Below are 26,038 nucleotides of genomic sequence, written 5' to 3' on the forward strand. Positions count from 1 at the left end.
GTGTCCTTTTTTCTTCCCGAATTAATTCCTGTTTTTTATTCAATTTTATTCCTCAATCACAAATCCTCCGTGTGAGGTACACATAAGATAATTTTGCACTCGTAGCACACACGATTATAGAGCTGGTGCACCTACCGATTTGACCGATAATGGTGTACAACAAGACAAGACAAAATGGTGGGTCTTCGAGGGAGTTACAGGGTAGATTCTTTATGGAAGATAGCATGTTTCAGAAATATAATCCGCTTTATTTCAACACAGAGAAGTATTGCAAGTATATATAAGAGCAAGCGAAGTGAAGATGAATATTGCACAGTTAAGGTAATAGCAGAGCATATATGTATATTTTCTCTGATACTGATCAGTGTTGGATGCACTTAATTTGTTCATTTTTTTCATTTTGAAACGTTCTACATGTATTGCATCTGGTCCGTATCAAAGCCTTAAGTCCGTAATTTCAACAAGGTGCAATAGTTATAGGCTAGAATATAAATTAATATGAAATATTGGGTAACAGACCCCATAAAATTCATCTCCAGTTTCAGCAGTGCGAAAACACCGCTGATACTGTTTGTTACAGGTTGATTAGATATCGCCAATAAACGGTGCAATTATACTATACGGATCCATAGATTGTAAAATGTACCTGAAAGTTTGGAGAAGATCTCAATTTGCCCATTTTATGTCGAGAACAGGTCGCAACGAACCCCTGCGGCGCTTCTAACCCGTTCCTACTCCTACTACTAATACTGTGGATCCGTGTAGTAAAAATGCACGCAATAAAAAATACAAGCATGTGAAAAAAGTCATGCACTTGAGAATTTTTTCCTATTGACGCCATTAGCTTTGTTACACCCCTTTCCACATATTTACGGTATGATGGCATGCATGCATGCAATGTTAGTTGTAAAATCACTATGCTGTAAATTTACGAACGGCAAGAGCACTTTATGCAGAACAAGTGATTTTGTTACGTTGTTGATATGACGCAAGGTAGGAATAAGTCGAGTAGGGCCGGGTTAGCTTAGGGTTAGGGAAGTTTCGATCCATTTTGTTGCCATTGCTGTATTGCTATTTATTGTATCGGTTCCTATGAATGTCCTGCACAATGTGCATTCTTACGAACTGTTGAAAATAATAACTTTATTGTCCTTGAACCAATTATGGCAATAGACAACGTCAATATATCAAAATATTACAATATGTCAACTTTCACATTTAATTTGCGCAAAGTATTCATCTAATGAATAAAACGGCCTTTTTAATAGCCAATTGTAAAGTTTATGTTTAAACACATTCATGGGACTTGACGATATTCACTTGGTAACTCATTATACAATTTTATGCCTAGTACATCATAGTTATTCTTCGACTTATTCAGTCTCTTATATGGTACATCTATGAGTTTATTGTACCTTGTATTGTACGAATGCAAGTTGTATCTGTACTGTAATTGAGGTAGTCTGTTTTTCACAAACAAAATAGCTATATATATAAAAATTTATCACAGTTAATATTCTCAAATTTCTAAATAAAGGTTTACAATGCAGTGTTTGATGTGAATTTGTGATAATTCTAATTACTTTTTTTCTGTATTAATAGGATATCATTGATACGTGAAGCATTTCCCCAAAAGAGTATACCGTATGAGAGAATACTTTGAAAGAATGCAAAATATGCAGTTCTTACGTAACCATCCGATACATAATGTTTCAGTTTTTTCAGAAGGTAGACAACTCTAGATAATTTACCAGCCATATACCGAATATGTGGTCCCCATGATCTATTATCGACATAAATACCCAGAAATTTTACACTATTTGTGATGTTAATATTTGGAACTTCTCTCAAGCCGAATAACATGTGTTGTGTTTTACTTCTATAAAGATGAAAACAAATAACTTCAAAGCACTTACTTGCTTCAGTTAAAACGCTTTTTGCCAAATGTACAAGGTTATTTACATCGTGATTTATGTTCACAAAAGGGGGCGCGGTGGCTCAGTGGTAGAGCGTTCACCTCCAGTGCTTGGGGTCCCGGGTTCGATCCCAGCTCGCGCCGTGTGGATTTTGTGGTGGACAAACCGTGCTCGTGGGTTTTCTCGGGGTTCTCCCGTTTCCTCCCACTTTCTTCATTCCACCATTTCATTCATTTCTCATAATCACCGTCTCCTTTAGCCTAACCGGCATAACCGTGAGACGTAAAACTCAAAGATTTCATTTCATTTTCATATGTTCACAAAAGTGGAGTCATCAGCATCCAATATTGATTGAGCTTGTACACAACTTGCTAGATCATTGATCATTATGGTAAACAACAGTGGACCAAGCACCGACCCTTGAGGAACGCCATACTTTAGACTTTTCATTTGAGACTATATACCGTTTGTAAAGACAACTTGCTTTCGGTCTTCCAAATATGTTTTAATTAAGGTCAGTCCAGTGCCATTTATGCCATAACTAGTTCATTTATTCAACAGTAGGCTGTGGGCTACGCAATCAAAAGCTTGTGTAACCTCTCTCACCAGCACGTCAAGGGCGTTAACTGTTGATAGGCCTGCCCTAAAACCAAATTGAGATTTACTTATTAAGTTATACTCATTAAAAATTTTACTTAGCTGAGAATACATAGCTGCTTCTATTATTTTTTGAGAAAATAGGGACTAGAGAAACTGGTCGGTAACTACTTGGATCACTCTTGTCACCTTTCTTATAAATTGGAATTACTTTACTTACTTTGAGTACAGTCGGAAAATATCCCCCAATTAAGCATTTATTGATACAAAAAATGAAGGGAAATAATATATGATCTATTACTTTTTTAATTAGATTACTTGATAAATCATATATGTCAGTACTTTAAGAATACTTCATTTTGTTGACTATATCCTGTATTTCATTAGGAGTAACACTTACAAAATTAAATATATAATTGGTATGCTGTACACGGTTTGGTATAGTGGTGTTTGACCCTGGTGTAGTAGAGCATGCTACATAGCTACGTATTCTATCAACAGATTCAATAAAAAATTATTTAATTCATTGGATGTTTCTTTCTTATTCTCGTTTGCAACGGAATTTATTATCTTCCATGCAGCTTTACATTTATTACTTGATGCTTCAATGTTCATGATATTTTTTTCTTAGCTGCAATTATAGCAAATTTGTATTCCTTCGTAGCGCTTATATATGCATCTTTGTTTGTTTGTTTTAGACTTTACATTATTATATCGATTATACAGTATCATTAGTTTACATTTCATATTAGCCGATTTTGTAGTAACCATTCCATTTTGTTGTTTCTGTTTCCCTTTCTATTGTTTTTAGTAATAACTTTACATTTCTTTTTTGGAATTTGTGAGTTGAAAATATGAAGGAACAATCAAGGAAACGTTTAACACGTTCGCTGCTGAGGACGCCCATCGGCGTCCAGTACTAAATTTGGCATATGCACCGGACGCCGTTCGGCGCTTGTCCCTGCAGCTGATTCACTTTCCCGTCAATACCTGCACTAGCGCTGGTGGTAAAGTGAATCAGCTGCAGGGACAAGCGCCGAGAGGCGTCCGGCGCATATGCCAAATTCAGTACTGGACGCCGATGGGTGTCCTCAGCAGCGAACGTGTTAAATACCTCATTGGCTGATAGTGTTTTTCCATAAACATTGCTGGAGCCGCCCAGGTAATCGACCCAATTTACATAAGATAAGGTAGTTTTAAAATTTATCATTTTATCTTCATTTAATGGCCTAGTGGTAACATATCTTACATCTATAATATTGTGAATTTCGAAAGTCTTATTTATCTTAAGTAAAACCAAATTATGATCGGAAAAGGCAAAGTCTATAACTGTACTAGTAGCATAAGCTCTACCCGTCGTGGGCTTACTATTTACGTAGTAAAAGTTAAATTGTCTTAAAAGATTTTTGAATTCAGTGACTGTCTCTTTATTAGTTGTTACATCAAACTCTGCATTAAGATCTCCCCCAATAATAATCTTATAGTTATTAAAATTAGGCTTGCTAAGATAATTCAATAAATTTTCAAGTTTGTCTAAAAATTTAAAGGGGGTCTCCATTAGGGGATCTATACTGGGATACTATAATTAGTTTTATATCACTAATGACGATTCCTGAAAGTTCAAAGTTTAGTTCTTCACAAAGGTGCTCAAGATTTAACGAAATACAATTTCTTGTAATCTCGGTACTTAAATATATAGCTACCCCTCCTCGTATGTAACGCTTTCTACAGTAACTATTTACTATGTGATAATTATCCAGTTTGTTAAATTTAATATTATCTTCGTGACACCAATGTTCAGATAAACAGATAACATCGATATTATTCTCATTGGCCAATTCATTTAGGACCAAAGGTTTCATATCAAGACCTTGTGTATTAATGTATCCTATACTATAATTGTACTTATCTCTTAAACCTAGTATACTCTTGGGCACATTAGATTTACTATTCACAATAGGGTGTACCATTCTTGCCCGATCGACCTCAGTTACTACTACCCGTTTTTTGGAAGTACCTGTATAACCCTACCTAATGTACTTTTACAAAAATCTTGGTTTAGGATTATTTCGCGCACACAATTTTATCACATACATAGGATTTACTCAAACTATTTAAATGCAGTGTATGAAAATGACTACCAATTTTACTTATATCTACAAACTTCACATTAGTATAGTGTTTGCAAAGGATGGAGAGTTTTTGATTCGCACTGTCAACCTCATTATTAATACATGACCAACTTGGTAAATCATAACGATGGGGAACAGAAAGAACACCACACTTGTATTCCGAAGTTCTATCAATCTACGCTTAAGAGACCACCTCAATTCGTTCGTTTTGTTTTTCGCCACATCATTTGTTCCCGCTTTCAAGACCACGACATCATTTGCACCCATAATTGAACACATTCTCTTGCAATTTGCATTTACTGCCATAAATTTTGCCCCCTGTTTCACAAAACCGGTAGCATTGAATCCTCTTCTTATCAATTCCGTGGCAATATTTCTGCCTTCGCTATCAGCAAACAGTTGTATTTAGGTTTCCTTTGACAGTTATTACTTACTACACTTCCACACATTTCATAATTATAAATTTTGTTTCTACTAAGTTCATCCTGCTCCGTGCTAACCTCGTTTTGTTTCGGAGCTGTAACTATATTATCCACGTCCACGGTTTTTTTATTAACTTGATCCTATTTTGAATCGGAGAAAGAGAAATGTATATTGCTGGGTTTTGCAAGTGTTCTTTTTAGAGACAGTTTCCCACCTTCTATGCCCATTATTTGTGTCCGAATATCCATTCTGTATATAATTATCAAAAGGCCTTGCACTACTATGTTCTTTAAGTTTATCGTTTTCAACTTGTAATTTTTGCAAGTCTGTTGTAAAAGTGTTATAATCTCTCTCAAGGATTTCCTATCGCAATGTTTACAATCATTTGTTTCATCTTGATAGACTTTATCCTTTACCCTATTGACATCATTACTGACACAACTGGACACCACCGTTCCGTATTTTCATCTGGAAGGTTATTTTCCATTATTTTAACACATTAAAAATGATTCCGCTTATCACATAAATCACACAGAATTCCATTTCTCACTGTTTTACCACACTTTGTACACTTATAATGCAAATCACTCGATTCTTCTTAGGAGCTCATAAGGACGTGATTTCTCTATTAAGTGCCATCTTTTTGAACCAGAGAAAAGCTAAGATTGGAGACTGCAAATCAAAGGGATATGTAAAATATTCAATTGTGTTAAAGCCTTACCGTCCTTTATTGGGTACATGTTTAGCTGAATAGTTCCAGAAGTACGTAAAAAATACAAAATATACGGGAGAAATTGAAGAAGCAAGTACTTATATCTAACCTAACCTTATATTAAACCTAAAAGGCATTTTGATTGCCAATTGGCATCATAGTGAAACAATAACAAATAACAATAATAATGATATTCTTAAAATGTGTACATTAGCGAATAGCGCACGCCGATGCCATGTGGCACCAATGGAGTTAAGCTTTCTATCACACAGTTTTCGTCTAGTGGCATAGGTCGGACAGAGAGTGTCAGAGTGCGCCAAAAAACATATAGAAAGCACAAAACGTGCACATTTGTTACTTGTAAAATTTTTCACAAAACCTTTTTTTATTCTCTTAACATTAAAACAAATAACTTTCACAATCTTCCGTACCACATGGTTTCTGCTGATATCGACACTAAACTCTGTTTTTATCAGGGCAATACAACCATGAGATCTGTCCTGTAACTTGATACCCCAGAAGTAATATATAGAAGTAAAATTTACATTTATCTACGTAATTCATAAACAGATAAAGAAGAAGAATAATTTCAACACGACAAAATTAATTCGTGCGATAAAGGGTTAATACAAATAAACGAATTCCTATAATTTTTTCGCAAAATTATGTTGGACCCTAGCACTAATGTAATCTAACATATACAGTGGACTGTTTTTAATTCGAAGTCCAAGGGGACACGAAAAAACTTCGAATTATCCAACATTTTTTCACATATATAACAACAAACAAACCAAAGTACTGTGCATCAAAAACATATTCATATGGTGTAGACTTTACCTTTAAAGCAGCTTATTATTTGCGTGATCGAATACCGCAAACTAACAAAGGACATTGACTCCACATAATTCGAACTACGTGTACAATGGGAAATATATTTAGTACAACACTACAACATACATTGAATAGCCCAAACAATTAAACACCAGTAACAATTTAAATATTCTGTTCTCACTTTTAAGAAGTCGTAAACCTCATTTGCTTAAATTTGATTGTTTTTGTATGGTCAATAAATCTTGAATTTCATGTATTGTGTGGAATACGATATAACTTTATCAATAATTCATCTTAAATTTTCAACCAATTCTGAAACAAGATGAGATTGGCACACGTTCTCTATCTTTACTTCTTCCGCACTCACCTTCATCTTATCATTACATAGATTTTCTATTTATCTTTTGTATTACTCTTCCCTATGGCTGCATCTGGATAACTGAAAACACGTTAAAACTGTATTTCTCTGTTTACATCTGTCCAAAATTAAAAATTTTCAATTGTATTTAGTTCGAATTATCCAAAACATAGGTTCAAAAGTTCGATTTATCCACGATTTTTTACTATTGTTTTCAATACAGTTTTCAAGGGGAATGGACTTCTGTTCGAATTATCCAATATTTCGAATTATCCAAGTTCGAATTAACGAGACTCCACTGTACTAACCTAACCTAGCCCAAACTAATCTAATGTGAACAGAAACTACCGAAATTGTAACATATTTTGGAAAAAATAGCTGGACCTCTTTTGCTAAACCTTATCCCGAAATTGTCTAGAGAGCTATAATTGGTGCATACGAGATTATAACTATTCTGAATTCCCGATGGCATAACTTTCTTTGTCTTTCTGCGATGAGCTTTTGTAAGTCAAAAATTTTCTGCAGATGAAACACTTGTGATGGTTAAAAATACGCTTATGCGACGTAAAAACCAGTTCAAACTATATTTATGCGAGTTGTCCGTGCACTTAAGATATCTACACATAGCAGGCGTATTTTTATACTTCTCTGTTGGCTTTTTTTTTTTTTTATTCTCTGGCAGTTTTTCTGCACAGGCGCGGCAAATTTTCTGCGATCACATCGCAGATAGCGGCATGTTCTGCTACGGGGTCTGAATTTATTACTAGCGCTGGATGAAGTCGCATTAGTAAAGCGACGTAAGAGCACTTACTTGTTTATTTTTTTTTCAGAGCTTTTCTTAAAAGTGTTATTACGACTGATGCATGTTGGTACACACGAAAGTCTTTTAGACCATAAGATCAATATCACCCTTCACCCAAGTAGTTTCAATGGATCTAGAGATTGGGCAAGATTCTAGAACACAGGTTCCCCTTCCCATTGAGCTGTAATAAGGTACGGAAACAATGTGTCCTGCGGGGCTCTAACCCGGCTTCACTCGCTAACACTTGCTGAGCAATACTATGTGAATTAAATATTAAACTCTGGTACAGAAAGGAACCAACTTAGCTACTAACATATATGGGGGATGAGTCTTCTAGAACCTTCCTCAGAGATTTCAAGAGTTCCATAGTCTATACATTTTGTTGTTTTAATATTATTTATTTCATTGGTTTAAACCAATTTTTTCTTTATTTCGTCAAATCACCCTGTTGTAAGACATGTGACCTACATAGTGTTTGAAAAGTTACGTTGCATTTGATAGTGACAAGTAGAATAATTTATCTTGAGTTCGTCGAACGATTTTGAACGCGCTTTTGCCACCGAAGACCTGAGTTCAATTCCCGGTCGGAGCTCGTGTGGTTCGGACTCCATATTAAGCTATAGGTCCACGTCCCATATAATCTCTGTTGAATGAAACGCTAAACTTCAAATGAAGAACCAACCTACTCGAGTAATTCTGTTAGCCCTATTGAATCATATACGTAGGATCTCGGTGCCTCCCTAACCCAATGAACAACAATTTTAGAAAAACACTAAGATTTATTTATACATATTTCTGTGTATTGCCGGCATCTGTGGTCTTAAGCCCGTATCGTATAAGGAATGGCATCCCTAGGCGAGTATACTATCCTGGGAGGGGGGGAGGAAAGAAGAAAGCAGTGTTGCACCTGGATGGTAGGTACCATCCGGCTTTTTACTGGTATAAATGAAGAAAATTAAGGCAAAACCTGTTACACATTTTCAACCAATTGTTCCCACCGGAAAGCGGAGGCCTGAGCGCTCGCACAAAAGGCATACTAAAATTAATGTACAAAGTACGAACAGCGCATAGTTAAATACTTGAAGGTGGACGAGTTCTTTATCTTAAAATTAATGAGAAAAATAATTTTAAAAAAAGAAATAAGTACCTGAAAATGTAGTTTGACTAAACTAGTTCACAATAACTTATGCGCTTTTTCGAGCAAGGTTCCCCTTCCCGTTTAGCTGTAATAAAGACAGAAAACAACGTGCTCTTCGGGGCTTTAACCCGCGGCTCGGTCGGCAATACTATATGAATTAAATAATAAATTTGGTACATAAGAGAACCAACCTAGCTACTAATCTATATGGAGGGACCTGTAGTCTAGAACCTTTTGCTTTTCCGCATACACTGCAACTTGTGTTGAGCTATAATAAACCAACTCTGAAAAATATCATTGTGATACAGTGGGAAATCAGTAACACACAGTAGGAAGCATCACGCACGAAAAGTACTAGTAGCAACAAACCACCCCGCGTTAATATAAGAGGAGCAGAACAGTATGACATCACGTAACTACATGTCTACGAACCTAATAGAACAGATACTGTCTCAAAACCAGAACCAAAAGAATCAAATCACTGAATCGAAGAAGCGAATGAAGTGACTAAAGTGAAAACTTGCGTGCATCTTTTCGACAATAAATTAAGACACATGATGAATGTTCACGTCAGTCCGCTAGGTATACAACCGACACTGCTTTTCCTACGCTTAATTGTTTTGTAGTCGTGTCCAAATAGACTCATTCAGTGAACACTGTTGTACGTGATGAGACATTCTCTCTACACACTTTGCAATCTGCGATAAATGCTTCCGGGCCTGTTGCCTTTATTCCACAAGGATCAAGAAGTCCTCTGCTCTTCAGAAACCACTGTTCGTGACCTGTCATTCGCTTGGCCGTCAGATAGCACACTGGCCACATTACAAACATCTATCGCTTTTCCGCATTATTATTCACTCTTTAAAGTCGACTCTTTCAGACCACTGTATTGTCACTGCTTGGTACTTCCAGGTTCGAATATCAGACATAATGTAATTTATTTTTATTTTCACCCTTGTAGAGTGCCAAAATTTAGAAAATTAAGCTGTTGAAAGCATACCGAATCATCTTTCTTTCTTTCTTTCTCTCTCTCTCTCTCTTTCTTTAAGCTCAGGCAGCAAATATACATCCTCCTTTTTACCAGCTTCTTGCTGTCTTCGGCACTCTTAGTACTTACTTATTTCGCTCTCAATCTTGCATTTTCCTTTGGGTCAGAAAACAATTTTCCTTGTGTAAGTATACGTGGCACAGATGAAATTTCGCTAATTGAATTTGAGTTTTAGGGAGATTGGCAGCAAATATGTGGTCATTGTTATTCACTTCAAATGATGATTTCGTAAAATATGAAACTGTATACGATAGGAGGAAACATTTTAAAGAAGACAGCACCGTGCGTGGATTTTCTCGGGGTTGTCACATTTCCATTCACCAATTTCATTCACTTTCATTAATCATTCGTCTCGTTTAGCTTAAAGGGCATAAGGTGAAACGTAACAGAAAGTAACTTCATTTTCAAAATATTGTGGCAGGCTTGTGTTTTAGAAGGAAGTAATAACAGTGGAAAATTAACAAATTAATGACAATGGAAAATTTCAATAACTACAATGACCTATCCATTAATTTCCGGTAGGTACAATAAATATTGGAGAGTAATACCAATTTCAATTGAGAGAATTTAGTATACAAAAGTGCGTGAAGTTGATTAATAGAATAGCTTTTTCTCAGAAGTTTTTTTTTTTTTTTTTTTTAATATATAATCAAACATTTAAAATAACAAGATAACAAGAGCGAAAAGAAAAAATCCAATATTTCTGTTCTTTAAAAAAAAAACTTTATTTTCTTCTTAAATCCATTTAACCTTTTTAGTCATGAAGTTTTTGAAAAAAAATGTTGGCTTTCAGTTAAGCAGCTACTGTTTCAGTACTATTCATTCGAATATCATGGCTAATACTTCATTCTCTTTAGAATAAAGCACGGTTTCAAATGGTATCATGCACATGTGTGCATGGTATATGAGAAGGGAAATTTGGGGTACATAGGAAAATTTCCCTTCTTTTTTTTAAGAATTTAGTTTGGTGATCTTCCGGAGGAGCCTAGTCTAAAGTACTCTAACATAATCGACAGGGTTGGCAAAAACCATGGTTTTTATTTAAAAAACAACAAAAAACCGGTTTTTTGGTTTAAACCATTTTTTTTTATACCAGGTTTTTATGGTTTAAATGATTTTCTCTATATATTCATATCATATATGGACAGAAATAAGTTTGTTTCGCCTTGATGTTATTATGCAACAACCGGGTTATGCTGGAAGGGGTCACATAAGCTTAAAGCGGAATAAAAACCGCTTCTCGAGTTACATCCGAGAGAAATTGTCCTCCATTTGAACTCGAACCAGGACTAATTGGCCACAAATACGATACGTCTGCCGACTCACACACGAAGGAATCCTGATAAAAATACGATCTTTACATACTTCTTGATATAACTGTCAAGAGTCATTTCAGAAGGACAAAAAGATAAACAGTTGCACAAGTGAAACCATTACACAGAATTACATATGAACAATTTCAAAGTACGACGGAGTACAGAAGAACTAACTTAGTTCAAGTTAGTTAACAACGACTTTTATTGGTCCAAATTAAAGAAATACACCGACTTACTCTGCATATCAATAAGAAAAGTGAATAAAGATACGAATTATTTGAGTCCACTTTGGCTCAGACTCATTTATACATAAATAGATACCAAAGATACTTATTTCACTAAATGCCTCTCGTGGGGTCTGTATGACCCCCCCCCCCCCACACACACACACAAAGTACGGCATTTTCGATGTATTTTATCAATAGTAAACATTGAAACGAAACAATATTTAGAATTTTTCTTCGATTGCAATCACATAACAATAATAACAACTACAAAAAATAACAAAATAAATATTTATAAACTTGTAAAAAGAAGTTGCTTTTGTAGTATAATCTTTTTGAGTAATGAATGGGGAATTTAGGTCTGAATATAATACGAATAATATACGGGAGTGAAACGTGGTAACCCACAAATGTGTGTTCATCAAGATTTTACAAACACTTACACTTTTACGAACATTTTTTTGTTTTTTGGTTTAAACCTTTTTTTTTTTTTTTTTTTTTTGAAAACACCAGCTGGTTTAAACCAGCCAACCCTGATAATCGACCTTGAAAAATACTATGGACTAGGGTCAGTCAGGGTAATTATGAGACAGATTTCACAGCTTTTCCACATTACTCAGGTTACATTAGTTTTGAAAGCAGTTAACCCAGGCAGCAGTTTATGGTGCCAACAGAGTAACAGTTTGCTGCCAAGAAATTTCCTGTCATCTCATGAGTAAATGTCAAATTTCTGCTTTCTCATGATTTCCCTCCAAAAGGGTAATTACGAGGGCCATCCGGAAAGTGGTACCCGTTTGCGCCGGATGAAGCGTTGACGACTCGGGGAGCCGCTGGGCAAGATCAGACCGCGTCAGTGGCTTGTCTGCCTGCTCTGTGCGAGGTTGCGTGACGCTAGCAGTGCCTGTGTTGTGTCCGTGGTCCTTTATAGTGATTAAACGAATTGAGAACCCCGCCAGTTGTGAAGTGAGGGCCGTGATTAAATTTCTTAATGCACGAAACGTTCGACCTTATGAAATTCATCGCCAATTAAAGGAGGTGTATGGAGACAATGTGAAGGACAAGTCGTCTGTTCGGCGCTGGTGTCGAAACTTCAACCTGGGGAGGGAGAGTACATACGACGAGGAGCGTTCAGGGAGACCATCTGTCATTACAGACGAACTGCTGAGGTCAGTAGACGAGTGCGTGAGGAGCGATCGGCGCGTCACAATTGATGAACTCTGTGAACATTTTCCTAATGTGTCTCGACTTTCTGGTGGGAAAAAGATTTGACAGTGATGAAGAACTTAAACGAGGCGTGACTACGTATCTCAATACGCTGACGGCGGAGGACTATGACACTGGAATACAAAAATTCGTCACACGGCATGACAAATGCCTCAATTTGCTTGGTGATTATGTGTAGAAGTAGTGTAAAGTATGCTCTTTCCGATAAAAATTTGTATATTTGTTAATATGTACTACTGTGTCTTTATTGCACAAACGGGTACCACTTTCCGGATGGCCCTCGTATGAGACACCGGGTGGGCAATTATGAGACACCTGTTGTCCCTAGCTTTCTGTGTGTGATATTGAGGTATGAAGTCCAATTGTGAGTGAAAGAAGTCTTCGTTTTTTTTTTTTGTTTTATTATTTTTATTATTATTATTATTACATGAAGATATGCAAATATGTGTCTCAGTTACAAGAAAATAACTAAGAAAGAAAGTGGAAATAGCTATGATGTTAATGTAACGTTTTTGTGAGTTCACTATAATAGGCCTATAGGCTAATAGCCTATTTTAGATAGTTTCAGGCTACAAAACAGGTTTATGAAACAAATTTAGAACAAGTTCTAGGTTGTTCATTGAAAAAACAACTGAGACTATTTCTATTTCTTATATGCAGCCTCGGCTATTTTCAACAAAATAATGTACAGGGCTTGTAAAATCTTGTTTGCAAGTATTAGCCAGAAAAAATAAATAAATAAATAAATAAAAATCCACTGCCCAGACCATTTTGCAGTCACAGTGTCTTTAATCGCCAAATATAAAAAGTACTCGACACTGGTGAGCTAGCGAGTGTATTTTTCAAACCCTGTCAATGTAGGTCTATAATTTTGAAAGTTACTAAGAAACAAGATTATAGGACTGCCTAAACTACAGAATACAACGTTTTTGAAACTTAACATACTAGGATACAGAGACAGATTCCAGTTATTTCTCAAATACATTAATCTAGCATGCGTCTCATAATTACCCCCCATATAAGCAAAAGGAGATTAAAAAATTAAAAAAAATGTAATTCTGAAACGAAAGCCCAAGGAATAAATTCAACTTAACCTATAACTGCTGACCTACAAGGCTTCCACCAACACCCATTGGTTTTATAACAGTGATATTACTGCACGAGTAAATATAAAAGTTAATGATAGGATTTCAAATTTCAAAACAATTTTTTCGAATGAGTTGTGAAAGCAATTGGTAGATCCCAAACTTTTGTAAATTGAAACTTAAAATTGTAAAGAGAGCATTGTGAAAGATGTTACTAAATTCCTATGCTCTTAATTTGTATTTACCTACAGTGGATGAAGATCAGTGAGAGATGTCTTATAATTACCCTCACTGACCCTATATGTAATGCGTGTGCGAAGTTAATTGCAATATCTAGAATAGTTACGAGGGAAGATATTTCTCAAGCCTGTTTGACAATCCCAAATTTGATATAAGGAAAAACTAGGGTAAAAATTTCCAAATACTATACTATGTATCAAAGTATCATGGTTAATACATCATTCTTACCAGAATAAACCAAGCTTTCAAGTGTACCGTGCACATACGTTCATATTATACACAAAAAGGAAAATTTGAGGTAAATAGGGAAGCTTCCCTCCATTTTTTTTTTTAATGGGCTCATAGCGAGTCACTTTTTAAACTAAAAGTTACTTTTTTTTCAAGTTGGTCAATAAAGTTACTTTTTTGGAAGGTAAAGTGACTTTTTCGTGTGATTTATGTCTTGCATCGGCAGTTTTCAAAGAAAACTATAAAAATAAATGGAAAAAGGCAAAAACTTGTTACTCATTACTCTTCTGAAAGCTTTAGTACTTGCTGCCACATGTGAAACAGTCAGCTTTATTCTCACTTCAGCTTTTATTCTTCCTAAAGCACAGTGGATAGTTGGTGAATGCTTAAGCTCTCAAGGTGGGGTTGAGAACCCTTCTGTGTCTATTCTTTCTTCTATCATAATAGTCTTTTAATTTTCTCTCGTAATAGTTAACGTTCCGCTCACCGTTTTGTTTGTGTGTGAGTGAGTGGGTTGGGGGTTGTTTGTTTGTTTGTGTTTGTGTCGTTCATCATGGTCGTCTTATGTTATGCTTCTTGTATGTTCTTAAGAGTAGGTGATGAATTGAATATTCATGGCTTTGGGAACTCTCAATGTCTGGGATGAAGAAATTCAGTAATAGGCCAGAACTGGTTCCACTTACTCAGAAGCTTCTTACATGTGCTAAGTGTGCTTACCGTAACAACAAAGCATAACTACTATCCATTTCATAAAGATAGACCCCCCTGACTTCGCGGTGCTGGCGTGACGTCCAGTCAAAACTTATATTGCATTGTCGTACCTCGTTGGAATTGTTGGAATGTTGTCTTTTCAATACTTAAGACATACAAATTTTCTTTGTACTGTGTAGTGAGAAAAAAATAGAAATTAATGAAAAAGTGCGTATTTTTTCGTACTTTTTTGGTAAATCAATGTTTATAGGACTATATCTCGGAAAAGAGATCACGTGAAATAATTTCCTGTGTACAATAGGTAGATGCATCCATTAACTGTAAGTTGTGAGAAGTTCAATTTTCACCACTTGATACTTTTTGTGTAATTAAAACAAATGCACGACGCTCTCCTTTACCATGGTAGGTAGAGAAACGTACAAAACACTGTTCGAAAATTTGGAAGTCTAGTGTTCCAAATATTTGGAACTATTAACAAAAAAGGGTTTAGTTGGTAGAGTACTTATTTTTTTTTAAAAAAAAATGTTTACTTCAACATATTCTCTGCGTTAAGCGGTGAGCCATGTTGCAGCCCAATCTTTAAATTCCCCGCACTTATATGAAGAAACAGCATTCAGTAATTGGAAGTGCGGCAACGCTGTCGTGCAGTGTTGTCGCGTTCAGGAAGCTTGTAGCGCGAAGCCTACTTCATAAGAATGTATTAGGAAAAAGTATTTATTATAACCTTTCACATCATAAAAAAAATAATAATGCATGTACGGTACACATCTCAATGTAATAGAAATAAAACGTTGAAGTAACACATCCAAAAACTCATCTCTTATTTAATCTATTTACTTCATTCACTTTCGTCATGGCTTTGTTGACTCATCGCTGCTCTTGCGATCTTCCTGAATACTTGTTAACAGTGGCCCCAGTTCTACCTCAAGATTTATCAGTATACACACTTTCCAGCTTACGAACATTTTAAAGGTTAAAAAAGAATGTATTGTAGCCTTGGCAATCACGTGTTCACCCAAGTTCTGCGATCAATTCCCCTGCCGAATGTACAGTAACACAGAATGTGTCCTTTGTTTTCTTTCAACGAAAGGAAATAAAGCAGTGAGTAGGTGACGAGGGCTGTATTTGCGTCTAATCACGTCGCACTGGTTACGTCTTCAACACTTCCCTTCGGTTCGTAGGCGTCAAAAACTTACACACACACTCACATCATATGGGTTCATTGCAATGAGACGGACGATTGGGCATTTATATTTTCCTGAATATATCTCATGCTTTTTGATTGAGAAGAAAATATGGATATTCCTTTACGAGCGGCGGTATTACAAAAAGAAGAGGCAAAATGTTTAGCGATAATGAAATTGCAGAACTGATGAATGACTCCGACTCAGACGGTTATGAGTTAGTAATGAATAGTAATGACATTGATTATTTTGTGGTCAGTGGCGTATCCGGGAGTGAACAAGATAGTAACTCTGTTTCAAGTAAACCTGAGGTTGCACCGGGACAGAGAGAAAAAACGCGTCGTTCCTATTCAAAGACAGATTCTGATGTAGCTTGGAGCGATAAAATTCAAGTAAATGTAAAACCCCTGTTTAGTGGTGTCTCGGGAATTGATCAAAATGCTGGGCTTACAGAGTATTCCGCATATAAAATGATTCAGCTGTTTTTCCCGATGAATTTTTATAGTAAAAAGAAAAATTGAGTTGATTTTGAGTTTAACGTCCTGTTCAGCAGCGAGGCTATATGAGACGTGGACCTACTGATTAACGTAGAATCCAAACTACATGAGCTTCCGCCAGGAATAGTAGTAAAAGAAATGAATCAATACGTAAAACAGCAGATTGAGAAAAAGAAAAATTACTAAAACAAAAATCTTTGTTTTCTAAATGAAAGCGTGTTACTTCAATTGAAAACAAGGAACTTTTTACACTAATTATTCACGTATGCCTTGTACGGAAGCCAGCTTTACGCGATTTATACAAATCAACTGTGCAAGAGCTATTAGTATGTCTGTCAAGTGGTGGAAGAAGCTGTTTTTTCTGCTGTTTGACTTATCACACATGTCAATGCTCATATACTGTACAGGAAGAAAGCAGGAAAACATATCGCACTTCGAACTTTTTATGCGAATGTAGCAGATAAACTGCTGCACTCAGCAGGCATTGAAGTACAGAGACCTTTACCCGGTAGACGGCTGGTAGCAAGGGACCATTACCCATAGAGAGTTCCCCCCAATATCTGCAAATTCTAACAGAGTAGGACAAAGGAGATGCAAAATGCGTAGCATCCGCACGGTGAAAAGAAGTTTTTAATAATATTAGCGTTTATTGCAGGGATGCAAATAACCACTCACCTAGGGCATGTGGTTCATCGGTGCGGGCGAGTATTTATTATCATACGGAAGTTATGTAAATTATTTTTATTATGTGATGTGAGCTAGTAACTTTTTTCTTGGGCGAGTAAACTTTTGTTGCTTATTTGCACCTCTGGTTTATTGTCTGATATATAAAGTTGGACTTTGCGTGGGAAAGTGCTTCGAAATGTACAATACTAAAGAGAAGTACTGGGACTTCTAGATCTGAAAACCGATTTTCTGTAACGTGTAAACTCAATATTACATATCAGTTAAGGTCGTAAGTAGTAGAAAATGGATCGATCTGGATCAGACCTGAGCCAGTTTTAGCCAACTCACAAGCCACTGAGAAAATGACCACCATGCACCGTGAGCCCACGGTCTTTTACGACCTCCATTTTAGGGGTGAATTCGTTCTCTTTTATGACCACTTTTAAGGGGGTGTATTCGTTCTCTTTTACGAGCACATTTTAAGGGGTGAACTCATTTCCTTTTATGAGCACTTTTCCAACACATATGTTAATTACGAACACATAGAAGAACAGATAACACATAACACTACGTAACACACAGCAGAACAGATAACAGATAAGAATATGAAACATAGAAGGGGTGTATTCGTTCTCTTTTATGAGCATATTTTCCAACCCCTATTTTAACATAGGAGATAACACATACGTTTACGAACACATAGCAAAGCAGATAACACTTAACACTACGTAACACACAGCAGAGCAGATAACACATAAGACTCGTACCCTTTTATGAACACTTTTTCAAGGGTGTATTCATTCTCTTTTATGAGCATATTTTTCAACCCTTATTTTAACATAGGAGATAACACATACGATTACGAACACATAGAAGAGCTGATAACACATAGCACTATTTTAACATAGCAGAACATAAGACTACGTAACATAACAAGGGTGTATTCATTCCCTTTTATGAGCATATTTTTCAACCCCTATTTTAACATGGCAGATAACACATAAGATTACGAACACATAGAAGAGAAGATAACACATAAAACTACGCAACACACAACAGAACAGATAATACATAAGAATACGTAACATAACAAGGGTGTATTCATTCTCTTTTACGACCTCCATTTTAAGGGGAACTCGTTTTCAACCCTTATTTTAACATGGCAGATAACACATAAGATTACGAACACATAACATAGCAGGGGTGAACTCGTTCTCTTTTATGAGCATATTTTCAACCCCTATTTTAACATAACAGAAATGACATAAGAATACATAACTCATTCCAACCCTTATTGTAACATAACGAGCAAGGATTACAATCGAACACCCACGGTCTACAGATAATCATTTGAGATGGTGTATTCATTCATTCTCTTTGATGACCATTTTTCCACCCCTAATGAAATTACATAGGAGAGCAGATAATACATAAGATTCGTTCTCTTTTACGACCTCCATTTTAAGGGTGAACTCGTTCCCTTTTATGAGCACTTTTTCAACCCCTATTTTGAACATTTTAACATAGCAGAAATGACATAAGCATGTCCTCAAACTACTGGCCATCGTGAACAAAAGGTCAAACTCGAAAACGAAATAACATATTGAGGTGCTGTTTCCACATTTAGTAATTGGTCATCAGGTACTACATGTCCCAAAATTAGTGGCCATCGAGTTCAAAGGTCAGCATACTTAAAACCCAATAACTCGAAAACGGAGCCACACATTGAAGTGCTGTTTCCAAATCTAGTAACTGGTCACCAACTACTACAAGTTCCAAAATACTGATCATCGAGGTCAAAGGTCAACATACTTAAAACTTAATTACTCGAAAATGGATCCACATATCGAGGTGCTGTTTCCACATTTAGTAATTGGTCATCAACTACTACAAGTTTCAAAAATAGTGACCATCGAGGTCAAAGGTCAACATACTTAAAACCCAATAACTCGACAACTGAGACACATATTGAAGTGCTGTTTCCACATTTAGCAATTGGTCATCAGGTACTACAAGTTCCAAAATAATGACCATCGAGGTCAAAGGTCAACATACTTAAAACCTAATATCTCGACAACTGAGACACATATTGAAGTGCTGCTTCCAAATCTAGTAATACGCCATCAACTACTACAAGTTCCAAAAATAGTGGTCATCGAGGTCAAAGGTCACAGTACTTAAAACCTAATTACTCGAAAACGGAGCCACATATTGAGATGGTGTTTCCAAATCTAGTAACTGGTCATCAGGTACTACAAGTTCCAAAATAGTGGTCATCGAGGTCAAAGGTCACAGTACTTAAAACCTAATTACTCGAAAACTGAGCCACATACTCAGGTGCTGTTTCCTCATTTAGTAATCGGTCACCAACTAGTACAAGTTCCAAAATTAGTGGTCATCGAGGTCAAAGGTCAACATACTTAAAACCTAATAACTCGAAAACTGAGCAAAATATTGAGGTGCTGTTTGCAAATCTAGTAACTGGTCATCAGATACTACAAGTTCCAAAATAATGACCATCGAGGTCAAAGGTCAAAATACTTAAAACCCAATAACTCGAAAACTGAGCCACATATAGAGGTGCTGTTTCCACATTTAGTAATTGGTCATCAACTAGTACATGTTAAAAAAATCATGACCATCGAGGTCAAAGGTCAAACTACTTAAAACCTAATAACACGAAAACTGAGCCAAATATCGAAGTGGTGTTTCCACATTTAGTAATAGTTCATCAATCACTGCAAGTTCCAAAATAATGATCATCGAGGTCAAAGGTCAACATACTTAAAACCTAATAACTCGAAAATGGATCCACATATTGAGGTGCTGTTTCCACATTTAGTAATACGTCATCAACTATTACTTGTTCCAAAAGTACTGACTATCGAGGTCAATGGTTAAATATTTAAGCCTTAATAACTTTAAACAAAACCTGTGTGACCTATTCAATTTTGTACCAAGCAGAGAAAAGTGAAGAATGAATAAATATGACTGGCTTACTTCGAGAAAGAAAGCAACGATATACATTTTAACTAGCTGAGAATTTTAAATCATCTTGTATTATTTAAACAAACGAAAGGATAAATTTTATACCAACGAGAAATGCCATTTTATACCATTTTGTATTACTCCAATAAACGAAGGAATACCAGAAAAAAAGAAGTAAAGAATGAATAAAATTTAGGTGGATTATTTCCTTTTGTACCAACTGGAAAAGAGAAGAAGAGCTACTTTAACTAGCCCATTATGTACTGTTTAAACAAACGAAAATTGACCATTATGTAACTTTTGAAATACTGAAATGTTCTATTTTTGTATCAATCAGGAAAACCCGAAGAAGGATCATTTTAACAAGTTCATAATTTTGATGTTCTACTTTTTATACCAACGAGAAAAAAATGAACTAGCTGAATATAAGAAATAATAAATTTAAGTGACCTATTCAATTTTGTACCCATGAGAAATGGCATTTTAACTGGATCAGAATTTTACTACTCAAATAAACAATGGAGTATTTAGTTTTGCACCATTTTGGAGTATTCAAATAAACAAAGGACTTATAATTTGTGTCAACTCTAAAATCAATTAAACGAAGTAATGCATTTGAAAAACTGAAGTTGAGTATTTTATACCATTTTGTATTATTTCAACAACCAAAGGAATAAGCAAAAAAAAGATTATTTTATATCATTTTAAACTAGTCTAATAAACGAAGGCATAAATATGAGTGAGCTATTTAATTTAACGAAAGAACAAAATTGTACTAATCAGAAAAAGCGAAGAGGACCCATTTTAACTAACTGAGAATTTCTGTACCTTTTTGTACTATTTAAACAAACGATGGAATAAATTTAAGTGACCTATTCAATTTTGTACCAATGAGAAAAGGCATTTAACTGGCTCAGAATTTGAGTTGTCTATTTAGTTTTGTACCAACCTAAGAAGAAGGGTGAAGAAGGACTATTTTATAATTTTACTACTCAAATAAGCAATGGAGTATTTAGTTTTGCATCATTTTGGAGTATTCAAATAAACAAAGGAATTATAATTTGTGTCAACTCTAAAAACGGCCATTTTGTATTATTTCAACAAACAAAAGAAAAAGCAAAAAGGACCATTTTAAACTATTTAAATAAACGAAGGCATAAACATGAGTGAGACCAGAGAAAAACCGAAGAAGGTCCATTTTAACTAACTGAGAATTTCTGTACCTTTTTGTACTATTTAAACAAACGAAGGGATAAATTTGAGTGACCTGTTTTTTGTACTAACCAGAAAAATCGAAGAAGGTACCTTTATACTAGCTCAATGAACGAAAGAACAAATTTGGGTGTTCTACTTTTTTATACCAAACAAGGAAGAACCATTTTGTACTACTTAAATAAACGAAAGAAAAAGCGAAAAAAGACCTTTTTAACTAGCGCAGAATTTCTGTAACGCAAAAAATAATTTGGATGGAGTAACAAGAAAGAAAGCAAATATATGCCATATTAACTATTTAAATAAACGAAGGGATAAATATAAGTGATCTATTTCCATTTTGTACCAAGGAGAAATGTCATTTTTATCTAACTAGAATTTCTAGTGCATGTTGTATTATTTAAACAAAACGAAGGGCTAAATTTGAGAAAGCGAACATGAACCATTTTACTCAAAATTTGGATGGAGTATTTAGCTTTGTATGAACCAGAAAAAAAAATGTAAAGAAGAACCATTTTAACTAACTCAGATCTTTATACCATTCTGTACTATTTTTTGTACCAATCAGAAGAAAATCAAAGAAGGGTTATTTAAACTAGCCAAGCAGAAAAAAGGAAAGAATTAACACTTTGTACTAACCAGAAAAGGAGAAGAAGGATCAGCATTCTATACTTTTTATGCCATTTATTCGGGTGTCCTATATCGTTTTTTACCAACGAGAACCATTTTTAATTGACTTAGAATTTTATACCTTTTTGAAAAATTTGTATCAAATCGAAAAAAGCAAGGAAATATCATTTTAAATAGCTCAGCATGTTATAGCTTTTTGTGTTTTTGGTCTACCCAATTTAAACAAACAAAAGAATAAATTTGTGTGACCTATTCACTTTTATAGCAAGCAGAAAAAGGAAAGAAAAATTTGAGTGGCTTAAGCAAAGAAGGTCAATGGTAACTAGCCTATTGAAGAATGAATAAATTTTGTTTGCAATTAAAAAAGCGGAGAAGATCTACTTTCTGTACCAACCATAGAAAAACAAATTTGTTTGAGCTATTCACTTTTATAGCAAGCAGAAAAAGCATGAAAAAAAAGGGAAGAAGGTTCATTATAACAAGCTAGGTATTTTTATACCATTTTGTATTACGAGTGGTCTATTTCATTTTTGTAACAATCAGAAGAAAACAGCTCAGAATGTTATACCTTTGTGATGCTACATTTTGTATTATTTTTGTGTCATCCAGAGAACAATTTAAATTGCCTCTCCCTGCACTAAGAAAGGCTCATAAAATATTGAACGTGAGATTTAACAAACCAGAGTTGAGTCATAATTGTGTAGAACAGACTACATAGCAATTAGCGTAATATCATGCATGGCCATTTTTGATCACAGCAGAAGAAGAGATTATATCAAAGTAAGAAAAGCAGATATTTAAACAACGTTATGAATGCGTTACCTAACAGGTGTATTGCCTATTGTTCAACGATTCAATTATTTATAGACTTTCCTTCCTCGTCTAAGTCCAAAAAGACAAATATATATTTTTGCATTTATGTATTTTATTATTATGGAATATAAGTTTATGGAGTATATGTGGAAATAATAGAACATACATCATGATGTTATATTGCCTTGAAACATATTATTAAACACGGAGAATGCATAGAACACCTGAGAAAATTATTTATTTGATTGGTTTTTGCTGAAGAGCAGAAAAAATGACTAGCAAGGAGATTGTTTATGTTTCACCTAGAGAAAAAGAAATTCAGCGTGAAAACGAGAAACCTATACTGTTAATCGAGCCGTCTGACCCCGATTTGCCAGATGAATTACGTGATAAAGTGAGAATCATATATCCAACACAAGAAATAGAAGAAGTGTATTATTTTAGACGCTATAATAGATATAATGATGAAATACTCCCGGAAAGTGATGATGACAGTGTTTCAAATATTACCTGTTTTGAACTGGAAGCTAATGAGTGCGGCTGTACTAGTGAAACTATTAGTGATACATGTGTTATACAATTATTTAATGAGTATACACCAAATTCAGTATTATTATGTGAAGCATGTTCTAAACATAATGAGAATGAAAAAGATCACAACTGTTTGCTGCAGTATGATTATGAATTATTACAAAAGGTGTGGACGATCTTAATTAAACGTGAAATGAGAGAGAAAATCTATAAACTTTATATAGAGAAGCATTTTAAAGGTTGCAATATTAAGAACACTTATACTTTGGAGAAAAAATTTAATCTGGTATATGAATACATTACAGAGTGTGATTATTATATCAACAAAATAGTAGAAATGTTTTTAGAGAAAGATAAACAATTATTTAATTCTGTAAATTAACACTGAGCCCACTGTAGCATATGCATTTGATTGTGTAAGAATAGAAGAACTTGAACTGTTAACTGGATCAATTTGTAGTATTGTAATATTACAAACATTGGACTCTGGCAACTGAATTGTCAGGGAGAGTCAATTTAAATTGTTCTCTGGATGACACAAAAATATACAAAATGTAACACCACAAAGGTATAAAATTCTAATCTTTTCTTCTGATTGTTACAAAAATGAAATAGACCATCCGTAATACAAAATGTTATAATGAACCTTCTTCCCTTTCTTTCGTGCTTTTTCTGCTTGCTATAAAAGTGAATAGCTCAAACAAATTTGTTTTTCTATGGTTGGTACAGAAAGTAGATCTTCTCCGCTTTTTTAATTGCAAACAAAATTTATTCATTCTTCAATAGGCTAGTTACCATTGACCTTCTTTGCTTAAGCCACTCAAATTTTTCTTTCCTTTTTCTGCTTGCTATAAAAGTGAATAGGTCACACAAATTTATTCTTTTGTTTGTTTAAATTGGGTAGACCAAAAACACAAAAAGCTATAACATGCTGAGCTATTTAAAATGATATTTCCTTGCTTTTTTCGATTTGATACAAATTTTTCAAAAAGGTATAAAATTCTAAGTCAATTAAAAATGGTTCTCGTTGGTAAAAAACGATATAGGACACCCGAATAAATGGCATAAAAAGTATAGAATGCTGATCCTTCTTCTCCTTTTCTGGTTAGTACAAAGTGTTAATTCTTTCCTTTTTTCTGCTTGGCTAGTTAAAATAACCCTTCTTTGATTTTCTTCTGATTGGTACAAAAAATAGTACAGAATGGTATAAAGATCTGAGTTAGTTAAAATGGTTCTTCTTTACATTTTTTTTTCTGGTTCATACAAAGCTAAATACTCCATCCAAATTTTGAGTAAAATGGTTCATGTTCGCTTTCTCAAATTTAGCCCTTCGTTTTGTTTAAATAATACAACATGCACTAGAAATTCTAGTTAGATAAAAATGACATTTCTCCTTGGTACAAAATGGAATAGATCACTTATATTTATCCCTTCGTTTATTTAAATAGTTAATATGGCATATATTTGCTTTCTTTCTTGTTACTCCATCCAAATTATTTTTTGCGTTACAGAAATTCTGCGCTAGTTAAAAAGGTCTTTTTTCGCTTTTTCTTTCGTTTATTTAAGTAGTACAAAATGGTTCTTCCTTGTTTGGTATAAAAAAGTAGAACACCCAAATTTGTTCTTTCGTTCATTGAGCTAGTATAAAGGTACCTTCTTCGATTTTTCTGGTTAGTACAAAAAACAGGTCACTCAAATTTATCCCTTCGTTTGTTTAAATAGTACAAAAAGGTACAGAAATTCTCAGTTAGTTAAAATGGACCTTCTTCGGTTTTTCTCTGGTCTCACTCATGTTTATGCCTTCGTTTATTTAAATAGTTTAAAATGGTCCTTTTTGCTTTTTCTTTTGTTTGTTGAAATAATACAAAATGGCCGTTTTTAGAGTTGACACAAATTATAATTCCTTTGTTTATTTGAATACTCCAAAATGATGCAAAACTAAATACTCCATTGCTTATTTGAGTAGTAAAATTATAAAATAGTCCTTCTTCACCCTTCTTCTTAGGTTGGTACAAAACTAAATAGACAACTCAAATTCTGAGCCAGTTAAATGCCTTTTCTCATTGGTACAAAATTGAATAGGTCACTTAAATTTATTCCATCGTTTGTTTAAATAGTACAAAAAGGTACAGAAATTCTCAGTTAGTTAAAATGGGTCCTCTTCGCTTTTTCTGATTAGTACAATTTTGTTCTTTCGTTAAATTAAATAGCTCACTCATATTTATGCCTTCGTTTATTAGACTAGTTTAAAATGATATAAAATAATCTTTTTTTTTTTGCTTATTCCTTTGGTTGTTGAAATAATACAAAATGGTATAAAATACTCAACTTCAGTTTTTCAAATGCATTACTTCGTTTAATTGATTTTAGAGTTGACACAAATTATAAGTCCTTTGTTTATTTGAATACTCCAAAATGGTGCAAAACTAAATACTCCATTGTTTATTTGAGTAGTAAAATTCTGATCCAGTTAAAATGCCATTTCTCATGGGTACAAAATTGAATAGGTCACTTAAATTTATTATTTCTTAT

The 26,038-nt window shown here is 34.6% G+C and overlaps 1 protein-coding gene across 2 annotated transcripts in view; it reads left to right on the forward strand.

The window, feature by feature from the left end:
- The first annotated feature begins 139 nt into the window (after nt 1-139).
- AsnRS-m (asparagine--tRNA ligase, mitochondrial) overlaps nt 140-26,038 on the forward strand; it is a 70,339-nt gene continuing 44,440 nt past the window's right edge. The window contains exon 1 of one of the 2 annotated variants that reach the window (XM_081738763.1): nt 140-321. In XM_081738763.1, the coding sequence (XP_081594889.1) occupies nt 175-321 (147 nt within the window). In that variant the 5' untranslated portion in view covers nt 140-174. The remainder of the gene's footprint in view (nt 322-26,038) is intronic. The other variant, XM_081738764.1, reaches the window with a different exon arrangement.

This window comes from Thermobia domestica, chromosome 14, assembly GCF_964235325.1.
Source record: "Thermobia domestica chromosome 14, izTheDome1.hap1.1, whole genome shotgun sequence".
In the NCBI taxonomy this organism is placed as follows: Eukaryota; Metazoa; Arthropoda; class Insecta; order Zygentoma; family Lepismatidae; genus Thermobia; species Thermobia domestica.